General features: G+C 40.2%; 2 protein-coding genes across 5 annotated transcripts in view; one reads left to right on the plus strand and one right to left on the minus strand.

Annotated features, from left to right (window-relative positions):
- Window positions 1–3,129: 3,129 nt before the first annotated feature.
- METAP2 (methionyl aminopeptidase 2) lies at window positions 3,130–17,663 on the minus strand. Its single transcript, XM_081878294.1, has 11 exons — window positions 17,356–17,663; window positions 16,339–16,440; window positions 12,430–12,495; window positions 11,461–11,563; window positions 7,730–7,891; window positions 7,095–7,276; window positions 6,919–7,013; window positions 6,722–6,818; window positions 6,290–6,393; window positions 4,993–5,108; window positions 3,130–3,784 (listed from the first exon to the last, which is right to left on the minus strand). Exons 1-11 carry the CDS (start codon window positions 17,516–17,518, stop codon window positions 3,532–3,534), a joined length of 1,443 nt encoding a protein of 480 aa, XP_081734420.1. The 5' UTR covers window positions 17,519–17,663; the 3' UTR covers window positions 3,130–3,531.
- Window positions 17,664–17,849: 186 nt separating this feature from the next.
- The window catches only part of LOC309350950 (uncharacterized protein), a 39,634-nt gene continuing 37,248 nt past the window's right edge, over window positions 17,850–20,235 (plus strand). For 3 of the 4 annotated variants that reach the window (XM_081878229.1, XM_081878230.1, XM_081878232.1), the window contains exon 1: window positions 17,850–17,996. In XM_081878229.1, the coding sequence (XP_081734355.1) occupies window positions 17,947–17,996 (50 nt within the window). In that variant the 5' untranslated portion in view covers window positions 17,850–17,946. Of the gene's footprint in view, window positions 17,997–18,198; window positions 19,989–20,235 lie in introns of those variants that run through there. The other variant, XM_081878231.1, reaches the window with a different exon arrangement.

The raw sequence follows: 20,235 nt of genomic DNA on the forward strand, positions 1-20,235 counted from the left end.
CCTTGCTCTCCTGCCCTCTGGAAATAGGATTTTGGAGTTTTGGGTGACTTGCCCTAGTGTGAATTATGGAGGGAAGTTATTGCTTATACACAAACCTCTCTCGTCTTCTATCCTTCCAACTCTGAAGGACACAGAGAACTGTATAAAGTTTCCCCGTAGAGAGGGAATGCAAGCACTCCACCACCCCAAGAGAAAGGGCTGGGAGGGGAGAACTGAATACTGCGAAGCTGTCTGTGCAGAGGTTCTCAAATGCCATAGAAAAAATGCATGTCTCACGCTCACATAAAAATAAGCATTAAGTCCCTAATTCACTTTCTTCTCAAAGTTATCTGGGGTGATAGGAAAAAGACTTTTGTATACTCTAGTTTAATAGGCACTTTCTCTGCATGAAGAACCCACAGAATAATGGTTAGAGCCCTTTTTTCAGGACCTCTTAACACAGCAGGTCCCCTGATTATTTGCACACAAGGCAGAAACTTGAGCATAGACATTTGTCTTAATTACTGTAATCTTACGAGTCCTTGAACTGATAGCCACCCAACATAAGTGAGATACCTAGATAAAGACTACATATTTTATTAAACACAAAACTCATTGCCTATGAATATTTGATGTTAGGTAGCAAAATGTCTTCATTTGCAGCCTGTTTTCTACTGCTCAGCTAGAAGGGTACTACATTTTCTTTCCTTTGTTGGCCAGTACAGCGAACAGTTAATCTGCCTGCTACAAAAAAACCCTACCATCTTAAAAGAACCCAATGTTCCAACACCATGAAAGAGAATTAAGCATAGCAACTAGTTAAGATCTAAGAGCTTGAACCAATTTGTGAAGAGTCATCCACTGAGCACGTCAGGTGCCTATTGTGTCATTGTGGGTGCAGGTGTCTGAACCCTGATTATTGGGCATGCTGGCTGGGGTTGATGGGAGTTGGACCCCAACAAAGGTTACCCACCCCAGTTTTAGGACAAGACCCATCTGTAAATGAAACATGTTTGTGCAAAGGAAGCAGGAGGGGCAAAGAGAAATAGGACAAGAGAACATCTGTAGAGAAAGAAAAGCAGAGATCAAGAACAAAACTAAAGGGAAAAACAGGCAAGGTTCCAAAAAGCAGAGGAAAAGGATTAAAGATGAGCAAGAAAAAATGGCAATTCTAAGCTATTTCAGATTTAATATAAGGATCAGTTACATTTTCAATGGCCTACTGTGGCAAGACTGTTCTAACTCTATCTTGGCCTGTACCCTGAGAGATAGTAGTTCAGTTAAGAGGGTTTTAATGTTGTGGCTGCAGTTTCAGTGCCTTTAAGAGCTACATAAACAGAAATCCAGCAAGTGAAGCATTTCCTTCTCTGCAAGTGGCCTGAGGGGGAAAGGACTTCCTTACCCTATTCAGTTTTGAAAATGTATCATTTTAAAACAGCCCATCAGAAAAGTAGCTATTGGTTTTTTATTTAAACTTCCAGTCGATACCTAAGCCAAACACCATTCTTTATAGAACAACCAAAGCACTCAAGTAACTCCATGCCAAAAATTATACATACTAAATATTTATACTTCTGTAGGATAATTGATTCTGCAATGCAGGGACCTCTCTGCTTCTCAAAAGGCATTTTAAAAGTATTGATAAGGAGTTGGCCTGTTCATAATTATACATAGGTCTTCATGGTCTGTGCCTATGCAACACAGAATCTGAAGCCTTTCAGACAGACAATGAAACATGTCAGTCCAGACGCTCAGGACACATCTTTCAATTAGCATGGTACCAATTTTCTGCTCAGCTCCTTTGACTGCTACAACAGTAGCATCGTTCAGAACTGTATTCTCGTTACTGACAACTAGATGGTTTTCTTCCCTTTTGGCTTTTTGTTTTTCCTACAAGCTGCTTTGCTGCTAGTTTTCTTCAAGAAGCTTGCTGCCTATAGGGGGTTGGTGGGCTTTGTCAAACACCTTGATGGGCTGGATCTAATATATGGTTTTAGCCTTACATTTGCCCTTCTATTCTACCTCAATGTACATTAGCTTTTCCCAACATAAAGCTCAATCCATTAAATGTTCCTTTATACTCATCTAGCTACTATTGCATAGAGGCTACCTAAAAATAAAATGAAAACCCTTAGGTAGCTTTCTGGATAAAATAAATGATTTTCTAAAACCACCTTTCGTTTATGCAATGATTTAATAAAAACTAAGGAATCTCATGGACAAGGTGAATAGTGCTTGGTGGCAGAGGGGTCCAACTCAATTGCATTTGAGCAATGCTAGGTCATAAAATAAACAGCATTGCAAACAGGACAAATCCCAGAGTCAATCTAACCACTGTTTATACAGATAGTACCTTATTGAGCGTGAACTGTGTTTTCTATACCTTAATTCCAAAGCACATCCTAACAGTCTGCAAAAACCCACTGCATGAATGGTCAATGAAACATACGGATTAGCACCACTTAATAGTTGGACTTTTTCTGCTGCTTTGTACAGAAGAAATATGCAGCCTGCTAAAACCTTTTCTAGGCTCAAACTAGAATGTCAAACAATTCTGTAGAAAATATGTGGGAGTCCTGTTATACTTTGATTAGCCTCAACCCTACTGCCACTTACATGGGTACAGAAGAATAGCATCTAATGTATCAAACTTTTATTAGCAGAGATTTCAAATAAAACTGGTTTTAACAAGTGTAATGGGAAAATAATATAATCCAGTTTCTGAACATAATGAAGAATATCCAGAGTTCTGATAAATGGAATATTTGCATTGTCATTTAAATAAGTGTCATAACTGAAGTATCAAATAATGTTTAAGCTGGCTAGTGGATTTATCATAAATGAATGGGAAAAAATGAGCAGAATAAGACCAATTTCAATTCCCCATTCATAGAAAGAACCTATCAAGCTATGCACTATAGGTCAGTGTACCATAGCTGAGGGTAGATAACATTCCCGAAAGTTCGTAACTTCATGACTTAAAGCAAGGAAAGACTCATGCTATATAAGACAAAACTTCAGAAAAGTAGACCATGCCTTGTGTTGATATCCGGTGTAAGCAGAGAAAGAATACATCTACAGGATTTAATAAGGCAGGTTTTTCCCCCAGAGCACTGCTGCCTAGCACTTTTAACACTTTCAAAAACCATATTTGGTATTAGATCCATAAATCTGTCTTTATTTTTTACAAAATGGATTCCAGGAAGTTAAAAGGCAATACCAGAGACGACTTAGGCGCAGAAATCAGGTGTAGTCATTCAAAGCATTCAAGTAGGGAATATGGTAATATAAATATTCAAAAGCCTTCTCTCAGAAATATTAAAACAATATGTATAACTCATTCCAAACTAAGAAGTAACCTGAAATACTCTAGAGGCCTCAAAAGCTGTTTTTCCTTTTGTTAGATACATGAGAGAACTTGCCTTTGATTAAATTCCTCTTTCCGAACATGGAAAGTTATCACATGGGGTCCACTGTTAAAACAGACTGCAAATTTATTCTGGCATAATGTGTTCCAACAGAGTACATAGGTGAGGTAATGGCCTTGAAGTTTTAATAGTCATCTCCTCTACTGACAACTTCTTTGCATGTTGGACGCAATAATATGGTATGCTCAAACTGTGCTGTGTATGAGCCTTTAATATCACATAGGGGAGGGTATGGATCCACTATACCCAAGTCACACAGGTTCTTCAGAGCCATTAGATATTTACTTTCTCCCAGACGATCTAGCCATCTGCGGCAGAAGGCAAGAGTGCCAAAGTTTTCATTGATAACATTCAGCAAGTGTTTTGCTCTTGGAAGCCTAGAAGAAAGAGTGCACTGAATTAGCAGGAGGAAATGCTGATCAGGCAGATACTGTGCAATCCCATGCATGTTTACTCATGAGTAAGTCATGCTGTGTTCAGTAAAGAAGCAGTAAAAATATACTTTAAAATTCCATAATGCATAGCACTAGTAGCCACCAAGACACGGTAAACAAACAAAAGTCTTCAGCATGCACCAGAATCCATTGCTGCTGCATACCTTGTTTCTGGTGAGGAGACCATTCCAGAGAGAGTGGTCTTTGCTTTCATGTAACAATGAACGCACAAAGCTGTGGTGGGGCCTGAGGGTTGCATTTATTGTTTGCTAGGAAGAACAGAAGGGATTTTTCTTCCAATTGCAGCACTGGAAAAAGCCTTTCCACTAAGTCCAGCACTGCTATGGGAAGGAAAATAACCCCCTTGCTCCTACCAGCCTAGTGCTGCCCTTCCATTGGAACAGATCAGAACCCTCCTGTTTCTGGAGTGATCCAGCCTGCTATTAATGACGGTATTCAAGAATATATAAAAAAATTGTCCAGTGGCATCAGAGACCCACTAAGTTTGTTCTTGGTATAAGCTTTCATGTGCATGCACACTTCTTCAGACACAGTCAAGAAGACTGAAAGCTGCCTTGTTGTTATGAGTGTTGTTATTCCTGTCACTGCAGGTAATTTGAGTCAGGAGGCTGATAGGCTACGTCAAACACCACGATGGGCTGTATCTAGCCCATGGGCCACTTAATTTACCACTGCTGATTCAAAGAACATGATTCAAAGTATTTAAGATGCTAGGCGTTTTTTGAAATCACTATGATTAAACCACAGTAATGTAAAGCTGCTGCTAATATTGGCTGTATTTGGATGTCATGCTAAACCATTCTTCCCAAATCAGGTGTTCCCCAGCTGTTCTTAAACTCTGATTATCCCTGACTCCTGCCCATGCTGGCTAGGGCTGATAGGAGTTGTTAGTTCAAAAACATCTGGAAGAGTTTCAGCAGTGGTAAATTACTCTCCACTCACACACAAGTAAATCAAGTAACTTTACGGACAAGTAGCTCTAAAAATTGTTGGGTTTTGTCTCATTTGTGCACCCATAGTATATAAGCAGTCTACTTCCCATTCTTTTCAAGTTGTGAATTAGCAACAATATTTCTTTCAATAGTACAGACAAAGAGACATTTACCCACTGTAATAAAAGCAGGACTAACCTTATTGGCACATGTCCAACATCAAAGTTCTTCATATAATGAGAACATTCCATATCATCATGAACAACACCTTTTCCTGTGCTGCCAAAGGTTTCTATAGCATATACTTCTCCCTCCTAAAATTAAAGAGACACATATACCAGATAAGCATACTGGAGTCCATGCTGAGAAATAATCAAAGAACTATTTCTTTGCATTTGAAAACATGGGTTCTGGCACAATATTATTTTGCTACAGGAGACTAACTCTGGAATTTCTCAGAACTATAAATGTAGGACAACACATAATACCCCACAGAGCAGGTGTACAGGCAGCATGCCCATGAAATACAATCAATCTATTCACTTCCTGTAAATCAAAGATTTTCAAATACTGTCAGGGTGATACTTCCTTACTTAGACACTGCCCAATCAGGTTTAATGAATAGCTTAATCCCATGTACTAGGAATAGCTGTTCGGGTGTTATATTTCATTTATAGACTCAGCCTGGTTCAAAGGTGGCCACCCATACAGGCAGCTTACAATGTTAAACCCTCTTCACTTCAGCAACAGAAATTAGTCATATACCTTCAAATCATTCTCTGGGGCAATAGGTTATGCCTGGGAGCTAGAGTAGAGTACTTAGAATGCCACCAACAAGTGGGACAATGGTATTCCAGTCAGCTTACTCCTGGTGGGTAAGAATAGGAAAAGTGGGGCATTTTCAGAATAAATTTTTAAGACTTCTGAACTATTTGTGGAGTGGCATGTATTAGAATAAGAAAGAAGTTTGCAAGGTCTTGTGATCAGTTGTGATAACTATCAGATAGTGCATGAATCCTGCTGCCCTTTGTCATCTTAACTAAACAGCCAGATTTTCCACTTTTCCCAATCAGGTAGTTCACCTCCCCATGTTTTATTTTTTAATGACACCTTCATTGGCTTCTAAATACAAATTTTAATTGTGGGGATAGGACATTTTTAATTACTCGCAAGAACAAAATGATTGTTAGGCATACCGTTCATTTTTCATTTTAATAAAACTAATGCCAACTGTCAAGTATTACACACATATTTACAACATTCTGTTGTGAGCAGTAGCCATATGCTTCCTGGGTTTCAAGTAATTTAGTACTACAAACTAAAAAACTTCTGAGTTGAGGGGGACGGGAACGGAAACAGAATTTCAAACAAGGGCCAGGTGAAACTGCAAATATTAACAGCCTAATACGGTGCATATTCTTCAATGGGAGTAAAGGCCCATTGAGCTCTATACTTCTGTGTACAGAGGGTAAGAGTGTAAGAGTTATTTGCTTACTTCCATTCTTGTTGCTTCTCCTCCTTTCACAATGGGAACAGTTTTGCCTGCATGTATCCTATATGGTCCAATAGAGTGTCCATTCAGATTGCGAATTGGTTTCACTGTAACATAAAATACGAAACACTATAAAATCAATGCACGTAGTAAATAGTACAGTTAGCTTTTCTAGAATAAGCAATTTCATTTTTTAAAAAAGCTATTCTCAATTTTTGGAATCCAAAAGACAACATGAAATTCCCGAAAACACAATTAAATGCAAAAATCAAAACCCTTTGAGAAGTTTAATGGATCTCAAAATGTTTTACTTGTGAGCAACAACAGTAATCAAGTCTTACAAATGCAATGCCTCTGTCGGTTTCATATGCACACATGCTCTCTCCTTTAGCGCTGAATCAAAACTATCACATGTACTAGATAGGGGAAATTTACCTTGATATGTTTTGCCATCAATTTCAACTTCATAAGATTCCATAACTTCTTGAATAGCCTCACCAACATCACAAAGGCGAACGTCTATTCCAGCGCACTATACACACACATAAGACAGGTTGAAATTGAAGATAAAAATTCCCTCTCACAAAGTATGTAGGTAAGAGATAAAGTTACACTTCCCCTTGCGAGTATACCTTTATTCCAGTATTAGTTGCATCTTTTACAGCTTGTAACAGCCTGTCATATTTTCGATTGAATGTGACAGTAAAAGCACAGTCAATGATACGACCTGAAATTAGATACAAATTAGATGAAAGAATCTGAACTCAACTAAATGATCTAACTGCAGAGTAAGCAAGAGAAAACTCACCACTAACATGTGTTCCAAAATCTATCTTGCAGATATCATCGTACTGCAATACAGTTGGATCTCCAGCGTTAGGGGTATAGTGGGCTGCACAGTTATTCAGAGAACATCCCGTGGGAAATGCAAGCCCAGCATTTAACCCATTCTCTTTTATCAACTTCCGTGAACAGTCTTCTAGTTTTTCGCTAGGGAAGCAAAGGTCTTTATTACATGAACGGATTTGTTTTCCAGCAGCTTTATTTAGTTGCTACATTAAAAAAAAAAATCAAACGATTCCCCTCCTTCCCTTTGCTATGCATATTACTGGGAATGTTCTTAGAATATGAGATATTTGCTGCCCCAAGAATATAAGAACTGAGGAAGTGCCACGTCTCCAGCTGTATCAGACTCGTTGAACAACTTTGCAGCAACATTCTGTTAGCTGCTTGTTCCCCAGCCTCATAGTCCATAGAAGCAGTTGTGAAAAAAAACAAAAATAAAAATATACAATCATCACCAACAGTCACCAGAACTGATGGAGAACTAGGTTGATATATGGAAGCCTCACACCTAATCTCTATGTCCAGCACATTCAATTAAACTTATGGAGATGAACCCTTGTATTGTCCTCCCTTGATCCTATGATCTTTTATTCTCACCAGATTTCTATCATTGTCATTCCAGGTTTGATCCAGCTCATAACGTATTTTCTCACTTGTCTGTGTGCTTCAGCAGCCTCTCTGAAATCATTCCAGATCTCTTCACTTGCTTGATCTAGTGCTTTCTTTTCATCACTTGTTGTTCTCCAAGCAGCAGTTCGCCTTTAATATTGGGATAAAAGGATTGTCAGACTGGCCATTTTAGCTTGTAATCCAAACTAGATGACACAGGTATACTCAACAGGAAAACTACTTTAATTTATATATTTTAGATTAACAGAGGTAAACTTCAAATTACATATACAATCACTCAAGTTATTAAACTCTAGCTAGCCCACTCTGACCAAGTCCCAGAGTAGTTCAAAATCAATGTTTGTTGCCAATTCTACTGCCATCACAAAATACCTCAATGATTTCAGAAACTGGTAGGTGAAGATTTTGGTAAAAGAAAAAAATATTCATTGAAGGAGAAATATCATTATTGCACCATTTCTACCACGAAAAACCTTGGGTACCTAGCCTGACTCCAACTTGGGAGAATGTAAGGAACAGGTTTAGGAGTTCAGCCAAGTGACCTGCTGATAAGAAAAACTGCAGGTGTCCAAAGCTCCTCTACACATGTTCTTTGAATTCTAGATGTGGCCTGCACACATGCAATAGCTGGTATAGTGGACTGTACCACTTTAGACTGCAGGTGGAAAGGATCATGTTTTTAAACAATGCTTCATATAGGTAAAAGTAAAGGTAAAGGATTCCTCAACAGTTATGAGCGCCGCACCCCATAGTCGGCAGGACTTATCTGCTTTCAGACCGAGGGAGCCTGCATTTGTCTGCAGACAGCTTTTCCGGGTCATGTGGCCAGCATGACTAAACCACTTCTGGTGCACAGAACACTGTGATGAATGCCAGAGCGCACAGAAATGCCACTGACCTTTCCGCCACAGCAGTACCCATTTACCTACTCGCAGTGGTATGCTTTCGAACAGCTAGGTTGGCAGGAGCTGGGACAAAGGAATGGGAGCTCAGCCTGTCGCACGGATTCAAAATGCTGACCTTATGATCAGCAAGCCCAAGAGGCTCAGTGGTTTAGACCACAGAGCCACCCACATTCCTCCATATGAAAAGCTCTTGGCTATGCAGAACACTAGCCCAGTAGAGAGCAAATTGGACTATAACTTCTTCCCTTGTTTTGCCGTTTTACTTGCACAGATTTATTTACACCACTTAGAAATGATGGTGATTAAGCAATATACAAATTGCTGAAATAAAATAAATAAAACTACATGGGGACATTCAAAAGTGGTACAACCCCACTTACTGTCCAGAAAATCATACAAGCCACTCTACCGCTTCACTGTTCTACCACGTCATTGTTGCATGTGTAGATCACGTCTTATGTCTTATCTCAGGGATGGAGAACCTCTGACCCACCAGACCATTTTGGCCAAGCCACACCATGCCCTGCACCTCACATCATATAACAGTGGTCCAGCCCACCTGCTTAAGTTGGCCTGTGGGTAGAAAAGCATCTGGCTAAACTAACAAAGCATATTCCTTCATGTGCCATCACATATTTTTTTGAAAGGTGCGAAGCCTGTCAACTGCATGACTTAAGATATGCGAACTTGGCAAATGAAAGACCAAAGGATATTTGTGGAGACGGCTCTTGCTCACTTGCCCTCCATTAAGTCTGAGCAAAGCAAATGGGTATGCAGTCCAGTCCTGAATCCACAAACCAAGGGAAAGGTTCTGTGACAGGAAGACTGAGCAATTCCAGTGGTGATTTACATCAGTGATAACCAGCCTGCCTCTGTGAGTGGCCATTGTCTCCCCTATTCCTGGCCAGGTGCCATACCAGTTACCTGCCAAAACGTGACATGTGCTCTAACTAGCAAGAAAGAACCAGGTGCCACTCAAACCAATGAGCCTAAGAGGGTCCTTACAATGGGCTTAGGTATGCAGTGCTTTGTTTCCTCCATTCAATCACCACCTATCCTACATCGGTGACCATCAGGAAACCATGCAACTGACCACCTAAAGCCATGCTACTCACAAGTAGACCAAGCAGTCAGTCTGTTGCTAGCTCAGCACAGGTAGATTTGATCTACAGAGCTTTTATTTTCAGTATTTGTCCATTTGCCTTTTCCTCTTCCATTCTTAATAAAGCTTCATATTATTTGACTGCTGGGATCTGAAGGGTGTTTATGCCAAACTTTAGGATTTGGGTAATCTCCTACATGCTTAACCACTGAGCGTATATATGCTACTAGGGCAAAAGTGTGAATTCCATGGTGGAAGAGACAGTTAAATGCCAGCCCCATTGTCCTGAGTAAGCAGAATGATGTGACTGAAAGGCAGAGGTAGCATTGACTCAGAATTCTAGATTTTTATTATTTCATGGAACACCACAGAATTCCCTCCCACTGGGGGCTCGCATCCAACTGTAGAACTGCAAAAACCCAGTGATGGTGGCAGCAATTACCAGATAGTTTAGAGGACACTGCTGGTCTACTTTGCAAGGCAGCTGTGCAGAGTGTAGGCAGGCTCTCCTAACCTTCCCCCTTCCATTACAGTTTTTCTTTTTAAAAAAAATTACTGTTTTTTAAACAAACACTAATACAATTACCACTAAGCACTTATCCAGCAGCACATCTAATGGTGCTTGATTTATCCATTGTCTCTAGACAAACACTTACACATTCAACATTCAAACATATTACTTAACGAAACCTTTCCACTGTGAATATTGAGTGGTTGGTATAACAAGGTCTTGATTTTGGTCATTAACATAAAGGGGTTCACATTTCTAGGAAGGTATCTCTATTTGTTATGCCTTTAATTGCCCTCTTGTGTCTAGTGAAATGCTCAAACGCTAATCATGCTGCAGTCAGTAAGAAGCCTAAAAGTTCTCTGAAGTGCAGGGTGGAGCCTAAGCCTATGTCCAAAGATAGTAGGGCTAAGGCAGGATTTGAAGAAAGGGGGTTGGCCTGTAATTGTGGATATAATAGAGAATACTCCATTCCAAAAGTTTTTAACATGGCGGTATTCCCACCAAAAATGAATAAATGAACCCAGCATTTCCATCACAGTATTAACCTATCGCAGGCTTTAAGGACTGCAGTGTAGTTCTCTACAGAATTAAACAGAACATAGTTTTGAAGTATAAAATACACAGGTACATTGTCACTTTTGAATGACAAGCATTATTATTATAGTTATTACTATTATTAATACCTCCCCTTTTCCCCTAATGGGACTCAAGGCAACTTACGGATTTTTAAAAAGAAATTAATAAAAACATAGAAAAATAATAATTAAAAAACAAGAGAATTAAAACTATATACATTTAATAGTATATAAACAAGCACAGGTCTTGTTGATTATGTCTATGTTCAAGTACTATATAGTTTGCTGGCAAAGTCACTGCTACATGCATTTACCATTCATACATAAAAGTAGTCCCAACTCATTAAGCATATCTACATCATCCCAAGATCAACTGCCAACAAAATACAGTATGCAGTTACAAACATATACAGAGATCTGCAGGTAGGAACACTCTAAAATTCACTTACTTCCAATTAGCACCTCCAAGTAACGGATAACAGTAGAGCGAATATAATAACCCAGCTCTTGGGGCAGAGACTTATGAACAACAGGCAAAACGCCTACAAAATAATTTGTCAATGTACCACGCTGTGCATGTTAATTTTTTAAAACAAGATACATACCCATCTTGTGTTGGTGGGTACTCACACTCTTCACCTTTTGGAAATATTCCAGTGGTAAACAAATCACATATTGGAATAGATGGAGGATCTGTCTGGACTTTAGCTGTTGGGTGAAATGCAAAAGTTGAATCTCTTACGATGCACTGCATAGTTCTATCATTTCTAATACAAAAGCATTTAATTTTTAATTATTTTTTTTTACATTGCCTTACTTGGGCTCACATGTAAAACTGAAAACATGCCAAGATACCCTTAAATAACCTTGCCAGTTCTGAATGCCTTTTACAGTTGCAGCACTGAGTCACTTTAAGCAAAAAAACCTGGGTTGTGCATAGCAATCAATTTCTTTAAGAATTCAAATATCTGCATACACTTCAAACACCACTGTTTACCAAGACAGCATCTATATTCTCATACCTGTCCTTGGTGAATCACTGAAATCACTTACAGTGATTAAAAATATAAGACTGCACATATGTACTAAAGTCTTTCAGGTGTCAGTTCCTCTCCCAGGTCTCTATAAAATATATACATGAGGATGGTTGTTGTTTTGAGATTTAATCTTCTTTTCAACTATAACTTATAGCTGTATACCAACACCACTTCCCTCCCCCATGTACCTGCTAAAATGAAGGGTCTTACAAAGTAATCTTCCCCAGCACTGGGGTGGGATAACACATTTCCCACTTGGCCTATAAAGAGCAGGAAAAGAGCCTTATCTTCCCTTCACAGCACTGAACATCACAGCTTTGCAATTGGGAGATAAAGCTGTGGAGGCTCACTTGCTACAACTTGCCAAGCTGGGTGCCGACTGCAGGACAAAGGTTACCTACCCCTGCAGTAGACAATACTGAGCAAGACAACCAAATGTTCTTGCTATGTATAAGGTAGTGTTATGTGTAAGCTCCATAAACATGACATAAGCAGAAACAAAGTTTGCACGATACAACCATAGTAACAAACACCTACGTCCTTTCTTCTTTTTCTTCTTCTTCTTTTTCTTCCCTGCTGCACCATCACCTTCACCTTCACCATCTACAGAAGACAAACATTTACAATTTTATAAACAATAACTACAGATAATAGCACTACTACCTAAGATTATTATTCTATAGTTGCGAGAGGAAAAAATCGAGTTAAGAGGCTTGGCTAAAGGGCTAGAGCAAAGCTACATATTAGAGCAGCCTGATTAGACTCGCCCAAACTGCATGCAACTTCACACCTGCACAGGACATGAAGATTTCAAAGAACAAGCAGGGATAACTCCTGCTGAACCTCTATTGGCAAGAGTTCCACAGAGCAGGGCTTGCTACACTAAAGGCTCAGTGCCTGGTAAAGACCAGCTGAAACTCAGGGGTATATGAGACCACCAAGTGCCTCATCACAAGACTTCAGTGATCAAAGTGGAGCATAAAGAATCAGGTGGTACTTCAGGCCCAAATAGTTTATGGCTTTGTGAGCACAAGAACATTGAAACTGGCAGTAGGAAATTGGTAACCAATGAAGGTTTCTCAGCAGCTATCCCTTATGCAAACATACATGCACACACAACCATAGCTAACATCATTCAGTGAAATGAGTGGTGATGACCTGAGTACACCCCAATAAATATATTTCTTTGTGTAATAAATAGCATTAGCAGCAGCAGCAGCAGCAGCAGCAGCAGCAGCAGCAATAATAATAATAATAATAATAATAATAATAATAATAATAGAAGAACACTGCCAAACCCTTAAGTGCAGATTGAGACACAAAGTTTAATCATGGCTGTAACCACAAGCATCTTCACTGTGATGTCTTTCCTATTTCAATAAGGCATCAGCAGCTTTCAACATGCCCGTTATGACACCAGAAATCTGGAGTTTAAAATGTACACTAGTCACTACATGTTGTATGCTTAATTTTGGAAGCATACCAAGACACATTATAGAAATTAGTATGCACAGGTGGAATCTGTAGCAAGCTACTGCAATGTGGCATGCTCCTGGTCAGTGTTTCAACCAGTCATGCCTCCATTTCATTTCCTCTATTACTTCATTAGCCCACAAAAATAAATCAGGATTCCATGCCCACGGGACATGCTTAATTCTCAGTGGGTTGTTTTGGGATCCCCCTCCCCCACATTTTTAGTTTAGTTTACTGTCTTTCTATGCTGGCTAAGAAGCAAGGAGCTTCGCTTTCTCCATGGCATATACTGAAGTCAAGCTAGTTGGTGAAAGATGGGTAAAGTGATTTGTCCCTACGCTGCCAGTCCATTTGTTCTCTAGAGAGAATTCCATGCACTTCCCTGAGTGGAATTCCTGGTTGTTGAAAGTAATTAAATATTTGCTAATAATGCAAGAATAAGAGGGCAACATTAGATAAAAGCAAAACCATATTTTGAAATAAAAAAACCCTGCTGATGCTAAGCAGCATTAATAGTTCAAACATATTGTGTAAGTGCTTCACACATACAGTTGGGTACAACATTCATAACAAAACCACTTTCAAAGTGAACTAATTAATGCCACATGAGAAATCAATAAAAATCATGGCTTCACAAGGGCAAATCATATGCTGTTCAGCACTGTCAATGATTATTCCTTCTAGCCACACACTTCCATCACCCTTCAGTTTACAGCAGCTACCACCAGAGAAGTCTAAGGCCTCTGGCTGGCAGGTACATTTCTGGCAACAAAAAAAAGAGAGAGATAAAGTGCATGAAAAGATAGGACCGCTGCCTGGAAAGAACCCTTTGTTTCTGTAGTTCTATGGAGAGGAAAGGTAAGAGGCAGCATAAAGAGAAAGAGAGTATCCTTCAGGCAGAGTTAGCCAGGTAGCCACTAGTTTCCAGTAACTGACCTATGCACACTTCTTTATTTAAAATTCTGAAGCTTTAAAATAAGAAACTATCACTTTGATAGTGATCTGACTGACACACATTATTTAAGTTTTACATTACCATAATTTTATTTTACTAATAAGATATAGTTAGGGCATTAAAGACTGTAAACACTTTTTTGTATATAAAAAACCTAGAGCCCATTTTAAAGCATAATTTCAGTCTGTCACAGCACATTCTGAAACAAAGACACAGTTGTTCTTTAAATAGTCAATGCTCTTTAACACTGCTACTCGTTTTAATGAAAACTGCATCAGATTCCTCTTGCCCTTGAACTATGCTTAATCCATTTACACTACATCAGAAAAAAAGTTCTGGCATGCAGTTCATTCATCTACCAATCTGGAATACTTTCCAGTTCCCTATACTAACCACTGCAGATTCTGGCAATATTCAGTCCTACAGTGGCTGCTGTTCACTTATTACAGGCTTCTTCTGCGGTACTGTGCTGGTAGATTTGCCAATCAGCAAGCCAAACTGTTTAGACTGCCATGTCCTTGAAGACTGCTGCATTATTTCCATCCTTTTGTCAGAGTCACAACTACTGTCTCTAATCAAGGCTATAATCCTAGGAGCTGAATGAAAACTTAATTCCAAGTAACATGTTTAGCTTCCACCATGAACAATTGATTCCTAATGCAAAACACCAGACAGCAATGAAGATTCTGTCTGAAAGGTTCTTGATTTGGTCCAAGACATATTTTTGCTATTAGGTTTAAAAAAAGCTTTGCCTATTTATTTATATTACTAAGATTGTTAACACAACTTTCCCCACAGGACAATCAAGGTGCCATACATGGTCCCCCCCCCCCCATTTTACCATCACAAAAATCATGTGAGGTAGATTAGACTAGGGGCGTGTGGCTAACCAAGGTCACCCAGTGAGTCTTATGGATGAATGGGGATTTGAAGCCTAGAGTTAAGCACCATCATGTAACAGTCTCTTAACATTTAGGATCTCTTCTGAATTATATGAAGCTCAGGTCACTAGCAATCCAGTTAATTAGAACTTAAGCTATTAAATGGGTGAGTGTGGGGAGCCCCAGACATCTATTCCAACACCCAACAGGAATAACACATTAACGGTTGTTCTTGTTCAAAACCAATTAATGTGGATAGGTATTGTGTTGCAAAAGAACTTGAACTGAAATGTTTGGTCTATTTTAGATAAATAAACTCACATCGAAGTCTCTAGGAGAAAATCATCAAAGTGTATTGAAAACATTGTTAGCTTAACCACCATGTCTTATATACAGCCCCCTATTCTTGGTTCAGAAAAAGCCCTTTGCATGTAAAATGGGGCTTCTGGCTGTCATTCATATTTCATTCCTATCTTCTTCATCATATGGCTTTTCAAAATGTAGATATAATACAAGGACAACAGTAATAAAGCCTGTTTTCTGTAGTTTAAATGACTTATAATTTATAGAATAATCTAGGTAAAATTGTCACTTTAAGAATTAAGCTGAATTTTATTTCATTTCTTTTAATGAACAGAAAGACTGGCATTTTGTTTAGAACAAAAGCTCATCAGAAATGGCTTCATAAATTGAATTCAATATCTGTGACTTTCAAGCATGTATGTATGTACCAATAAAATTAACCAAAGATCTATCAATATTCTCTATTACCATTCCCAAACAGGAATTTCAATATATAACACAGTCACAGTGTTGCAGTGGATAGCCTATTATACCTGAACAAAGGAGATCTAGGTTAAAGTCAGTGCTCAGCCATCCCTTGGGATAGATCCTATCTCTCATCTTGAATTACCCTGATAAGAGTTGCTCTTTCCAAGGTTATAATTACTTAGTATAATATGATCTCTTTTACATTTGATAATAGCCTTTTTATACAGCAGCGCTTTCAACAACCTACATAAAACTGCTTCAGCATGAAATATCTTTCCCAACTCCAGTAATCCCTTAACTAAAGCAAACCACAAATATTTTTACATTAATATTTTACATATCATGGACAGGGTAAATTATACTTGCCTTCATCATCATCTTCTTTCTCCTTTTCCTCCAGTGCTTGTTTATCCAATTGTTTTGTCACCTCATCAAGTGTTGACTCAGATTCTCTCTCGGTTTCTTGTCCTGTTTGCAAATAAGCAGGTAGTTTGAACAATAATGCAAAACCCAGCTAAACAAAGACAATATACAATATACTTTCAAAATCGTGTGTCTCTACTTTCTAAATTATACAAGACTATTCCTATATTATCACTGCAGGTAAATAATAAATTTCTTCCAAGCAATTCCATAAATTGAAATCTCTCTCCCTAGACCTTAGGACAGGTACCATGTACTAATGAAAGCATGTAAATCCACCCCACCCCCGCCTTACGCAACTGCAACAGTCTCTAAGAATTAAAGCACACCCTCAGTCCTGTAAGGAAACCATGCAGTTACAATCGTCCTCCTTCTATACCATACGAGTGAGTGTCCGACGGCAAATACATCATGCCGAAGACCCTATCTCCCATTACATGTGAATTTCGTGCATGCTCCCACCATAAAAGTTATCTTCCGACTGCAGTGTTGATTAACTCCCCCCCCCCTTTCCCAGGCACCCTGACAGCTGCATACCAGCACTCTCTTGCTTCCCAAGAAAACCCCGGCAGCGTGTCACCACCTCGACACAGAAGATCTCACACGCGAGGTCGCCTTGCCATACACGACCCACGCCCTAGTTTAACGATTTCCAGTCTCATATATCATCCTATATATATATGATGATAAAAGGCTTAAAACATGAGCTTGACGGCCTAACACCCAGACCTTCCCCGTCGCTTCCCCCTAAACCCCTCCGACTCTGGGAACATTTCCCCACAGCGGCCCCGCGAAACGACGTCTTTCTTTCCCCTCAAAAGGGGCTCGTCCTCCCACCGGCCCACCCCGGACGTCTCAGGGGCCAAGGAGGCTTCGCTCCCGCTCCTCCTCCTCCGAAGTTGTCCCCACGGCCTCCCCCCCCCCCCGCCCCGCCATCGCCTTGCCCGGCCCAGCTCCTACCCGCGGCGGCTCCTTTGCTCTTCTTCTTCTTCTTGCGCTTCTTCTTCGCTCCTTCCTCCGCGCCAGGCCCCGCCGCGCCTTCTCTCTCCTCGGGATCCAAGAGCACCTCCCCGTTCAGGTGCTTCTCCTCCTCGGGGCTGCCTCTTTCCTCCACGGCCGCCATGTTGCAGCAGCCGCCGCCGCCGTCGCCGCCGCCTCCTCTCCCACGACTAGCCGCCGCCAGCGAGCGAGAGCCAGAGACCGAGAGTGGGGGAAGGCCGCTCCAGCCCCAGCTACTCTATGGCTCAGCCCTGGGGCACGTCGGGAAAGATGGAGGGCTAAGAATCCCGTCGGGGGGGGGGGGAGGACGAGCAGCGAGCACGTGCGCTGTGGAAGAGCGAGAGAGTTGTTGTCTGTGAGGCTGTCCGTGGGAGGTGCAGTTTAGGGCCGGGCTCATAGCTCATGCCGTCGCCTGGGCCTCCTCTCTTCACACCACGTGGTTGTTGGGTTCCCCCCTCCCCCGCTCCCCGCAACCAATTTCCCTGAGTAGGTTGCAGCAAAACTTAACGTAGAGAGCTTCATGGCACCTTAAAAGAGTAACCGCGCAAACCTATGGCTGCTTGTCTGTCCATTCAAAAGGAAGCTCCGTTTGAGTTCAGCGAGTGAGTCTTCCTTTTATCAAAAACGGTAGCGCGATTGCAACCCAGCACATTTTATTCTGGCATAAATTGTCCCTGGACCAGAGCCCATTTCATCAGATGTGTACATGGCACCGTAAATTCGACAAGACTGGATTTGTCAGCTTCTATCACTAATCTAAAATGCTGAATTTGAAAAAAGTTGCTTCAGAGACTTAACTCATAGGCCCAACATGCGCCTGAAAAATAACACTGAAAAGTACTATAAGCTACACCCAGCTAAATAGACTATGAGCATACCTAGCTGACAAGATGTTCGCCACACATTGTTTCCCCCCCTCATTTTAGTATGTTGTCAATTCTCTATTGTTTTTAATTGTAATTACCTCATTCAGCAAGTGATACCCACAGATGCACATCTGCACCCATCAGTGCTCATTCTGAGAGTATTGTCATTTAATGAATGATAACTAACATCTGTTGGGTGTGAATGGGGATGTGTGTGCTATTAGAGCTGGATCAGGGGAGCTACTTAAGTTATGAAATAACTTAATTCTAATAAAATTAAAACATCGCAGCCAAATGCCTACCAAGCTGTTCTCAAGCCAAACAAATGCTATATGCCCACCAATGTGTTTTCATGCCAGAAAAAAAATAATGCCCATAGTTATCAGCCAGAAAAATAATTGTGGGAGGTAGAGGTGCAGAATGCATCCATGGCCAACTGGAGCAAAACAACTGCTGTGGTTGATGAGGGAGAGACAGATCTGGCCTCTTTCATTGATCAATACTGTATATAACAATGCAGGGAAAGTAAGTAGGGCTTTCCTTTATTGTAAATCTTCCCAGTTAATTTAAATGTATTGGCCCCAAAACTGGAAGACAGGAAAAGAGAATTTACTAAGGACAGTTCTAGCAGCTTATGTTTATTACTGAGGGGGCAGAATAAAAAGCCCGTCCCTGTATGGTACTATATGGAAGTGCTGCATCCCCCTTACCCCACTTAATTGCCTTGATTCAGAGTTTCAATTGAATATTGCAGTTTTGGGGCAATGTGTTTTTCTTTAAAAAGCAATATTGAACAATTGAATTGAACAGGGCACTAGTCTGTTCTAGAGCTGACTGCCACTTCAGCCCTTAATACATTCACTTAATTTGAGATGGAAGGTTTCCCAGTGTTTCCATTTTATTAAGATTACTTAATAAACTTGGTTGACTTTAAAAGATTATTAGACAAATTTATGGAGGATAACACTATTAATATCTATGTGATGGCTCTATTCTCTCTCCACTGTTAGTGGCAGTATTCCTCTGAATACCCTCAAAGGTGCACTCCTCCTTTGTCTCCTGAGACAGACGGATGCCAACAACCAGTTGCTGGGAATCACAAGTGGCAATCCAGTCCTGCTTGCGGACTTCTCATAGGCATCTGGTTGGTCGTGGAGGGAACAGGATGCTGGACTAAATGGGCATTTGGCCTGATGTAGCAGGATCTTAATAAGTTCTTACTTTATAGCTTGTTAAAAGTGGGACATTTAAAGCAGCCCCAAGGAATCCTGGGAATGTTAGCTTACCCTCACAGAGTTACGTTTCCCAGCACTGCCAACAAACTTGAGCTTCCATGGTTCTTTTTTAGGGTAGGGCACTAAATGATGGTGACAAAGCACTGAAGCTAAGCAAAAGCTTTGTTTTCAGTGAAATAATATCAGCCACCATCTGGAGCATTTAAGCATCCTAATAGCCATTTACGGTACTTATGCTGGTGCGTATATGAGTACCTTTAATAGTGGCTAGCTTGCTGCTTAAAGCTTAGAAGTGGCTGCAGAAAGGAAGTATGGTTTGGTATAATCCACACCATGTGGTAACTAAGCAACAGGGCTTTTCAACACTGTGTTGACTGACTGCGACCACAGAGAGGCAGCTTTTATTCTGTTCACTTTGAAAGAGACAGCTTTTAACTGTTGCATTTTACATTACTGACAAGCAAGATCTGCTCTCTGTGGGAAGACTTCTAAGGTACGTTATAAGATTTATTGACTATATACAAACAGAATCATACAAGGGAGGTTTGAAAAGAGAGAGTACAACAGAGACAGATAGCAAGGGATTATCTGTATCTATATTAAGGAAGAGTTTTAACAGGGAATTATTTTGTTTGTTCAGTTTATCAGAACAGTCCATAAATACCTGTAAATCTATGTCATTAATGATAACCTTCTAAATACTGGTGGAAGACTGCTGGAGATCTGAAAAAAGGGAGTAA

The sequence above is a fragment of the Podarcis erhardii genome (assembly GCF_964252035.2).
Source record: "Podarcis erhardii genome assembly, chromosome: 10".
NCBI classification, from domain to species: Eukaryota; Metazoa; Chordata; class Lepidosauria; order Squamata; family Lacertidae; genus Podarcis; species Podarcis erhardii.

Excerpts from the sequence above, each read along its gene's own strand:
- METAP2 (XM_081878294.1), bottom strand. The coding sequence starts at position 17,518 with ATGGCGGCCGTGGAGGAAAGAGGCAGCCCCGAGGAGGAGAAGCACCTG. Across the intron at positions 6,819-6,918 it reads CAACTAATACTGGAATAAAG|TGCGCTGGAATAGACGTTCG; the intron begins GTATACTCGCAA and ends GTGTGTGTATAG. Across the intron at positions 6,394-6,721 it reads TGATGGCAAAACATATCAAG|TGAAACCAATTCGCAATCTG; the intron begins GTAAATTTCCCC and ends TTTATGTTACAG.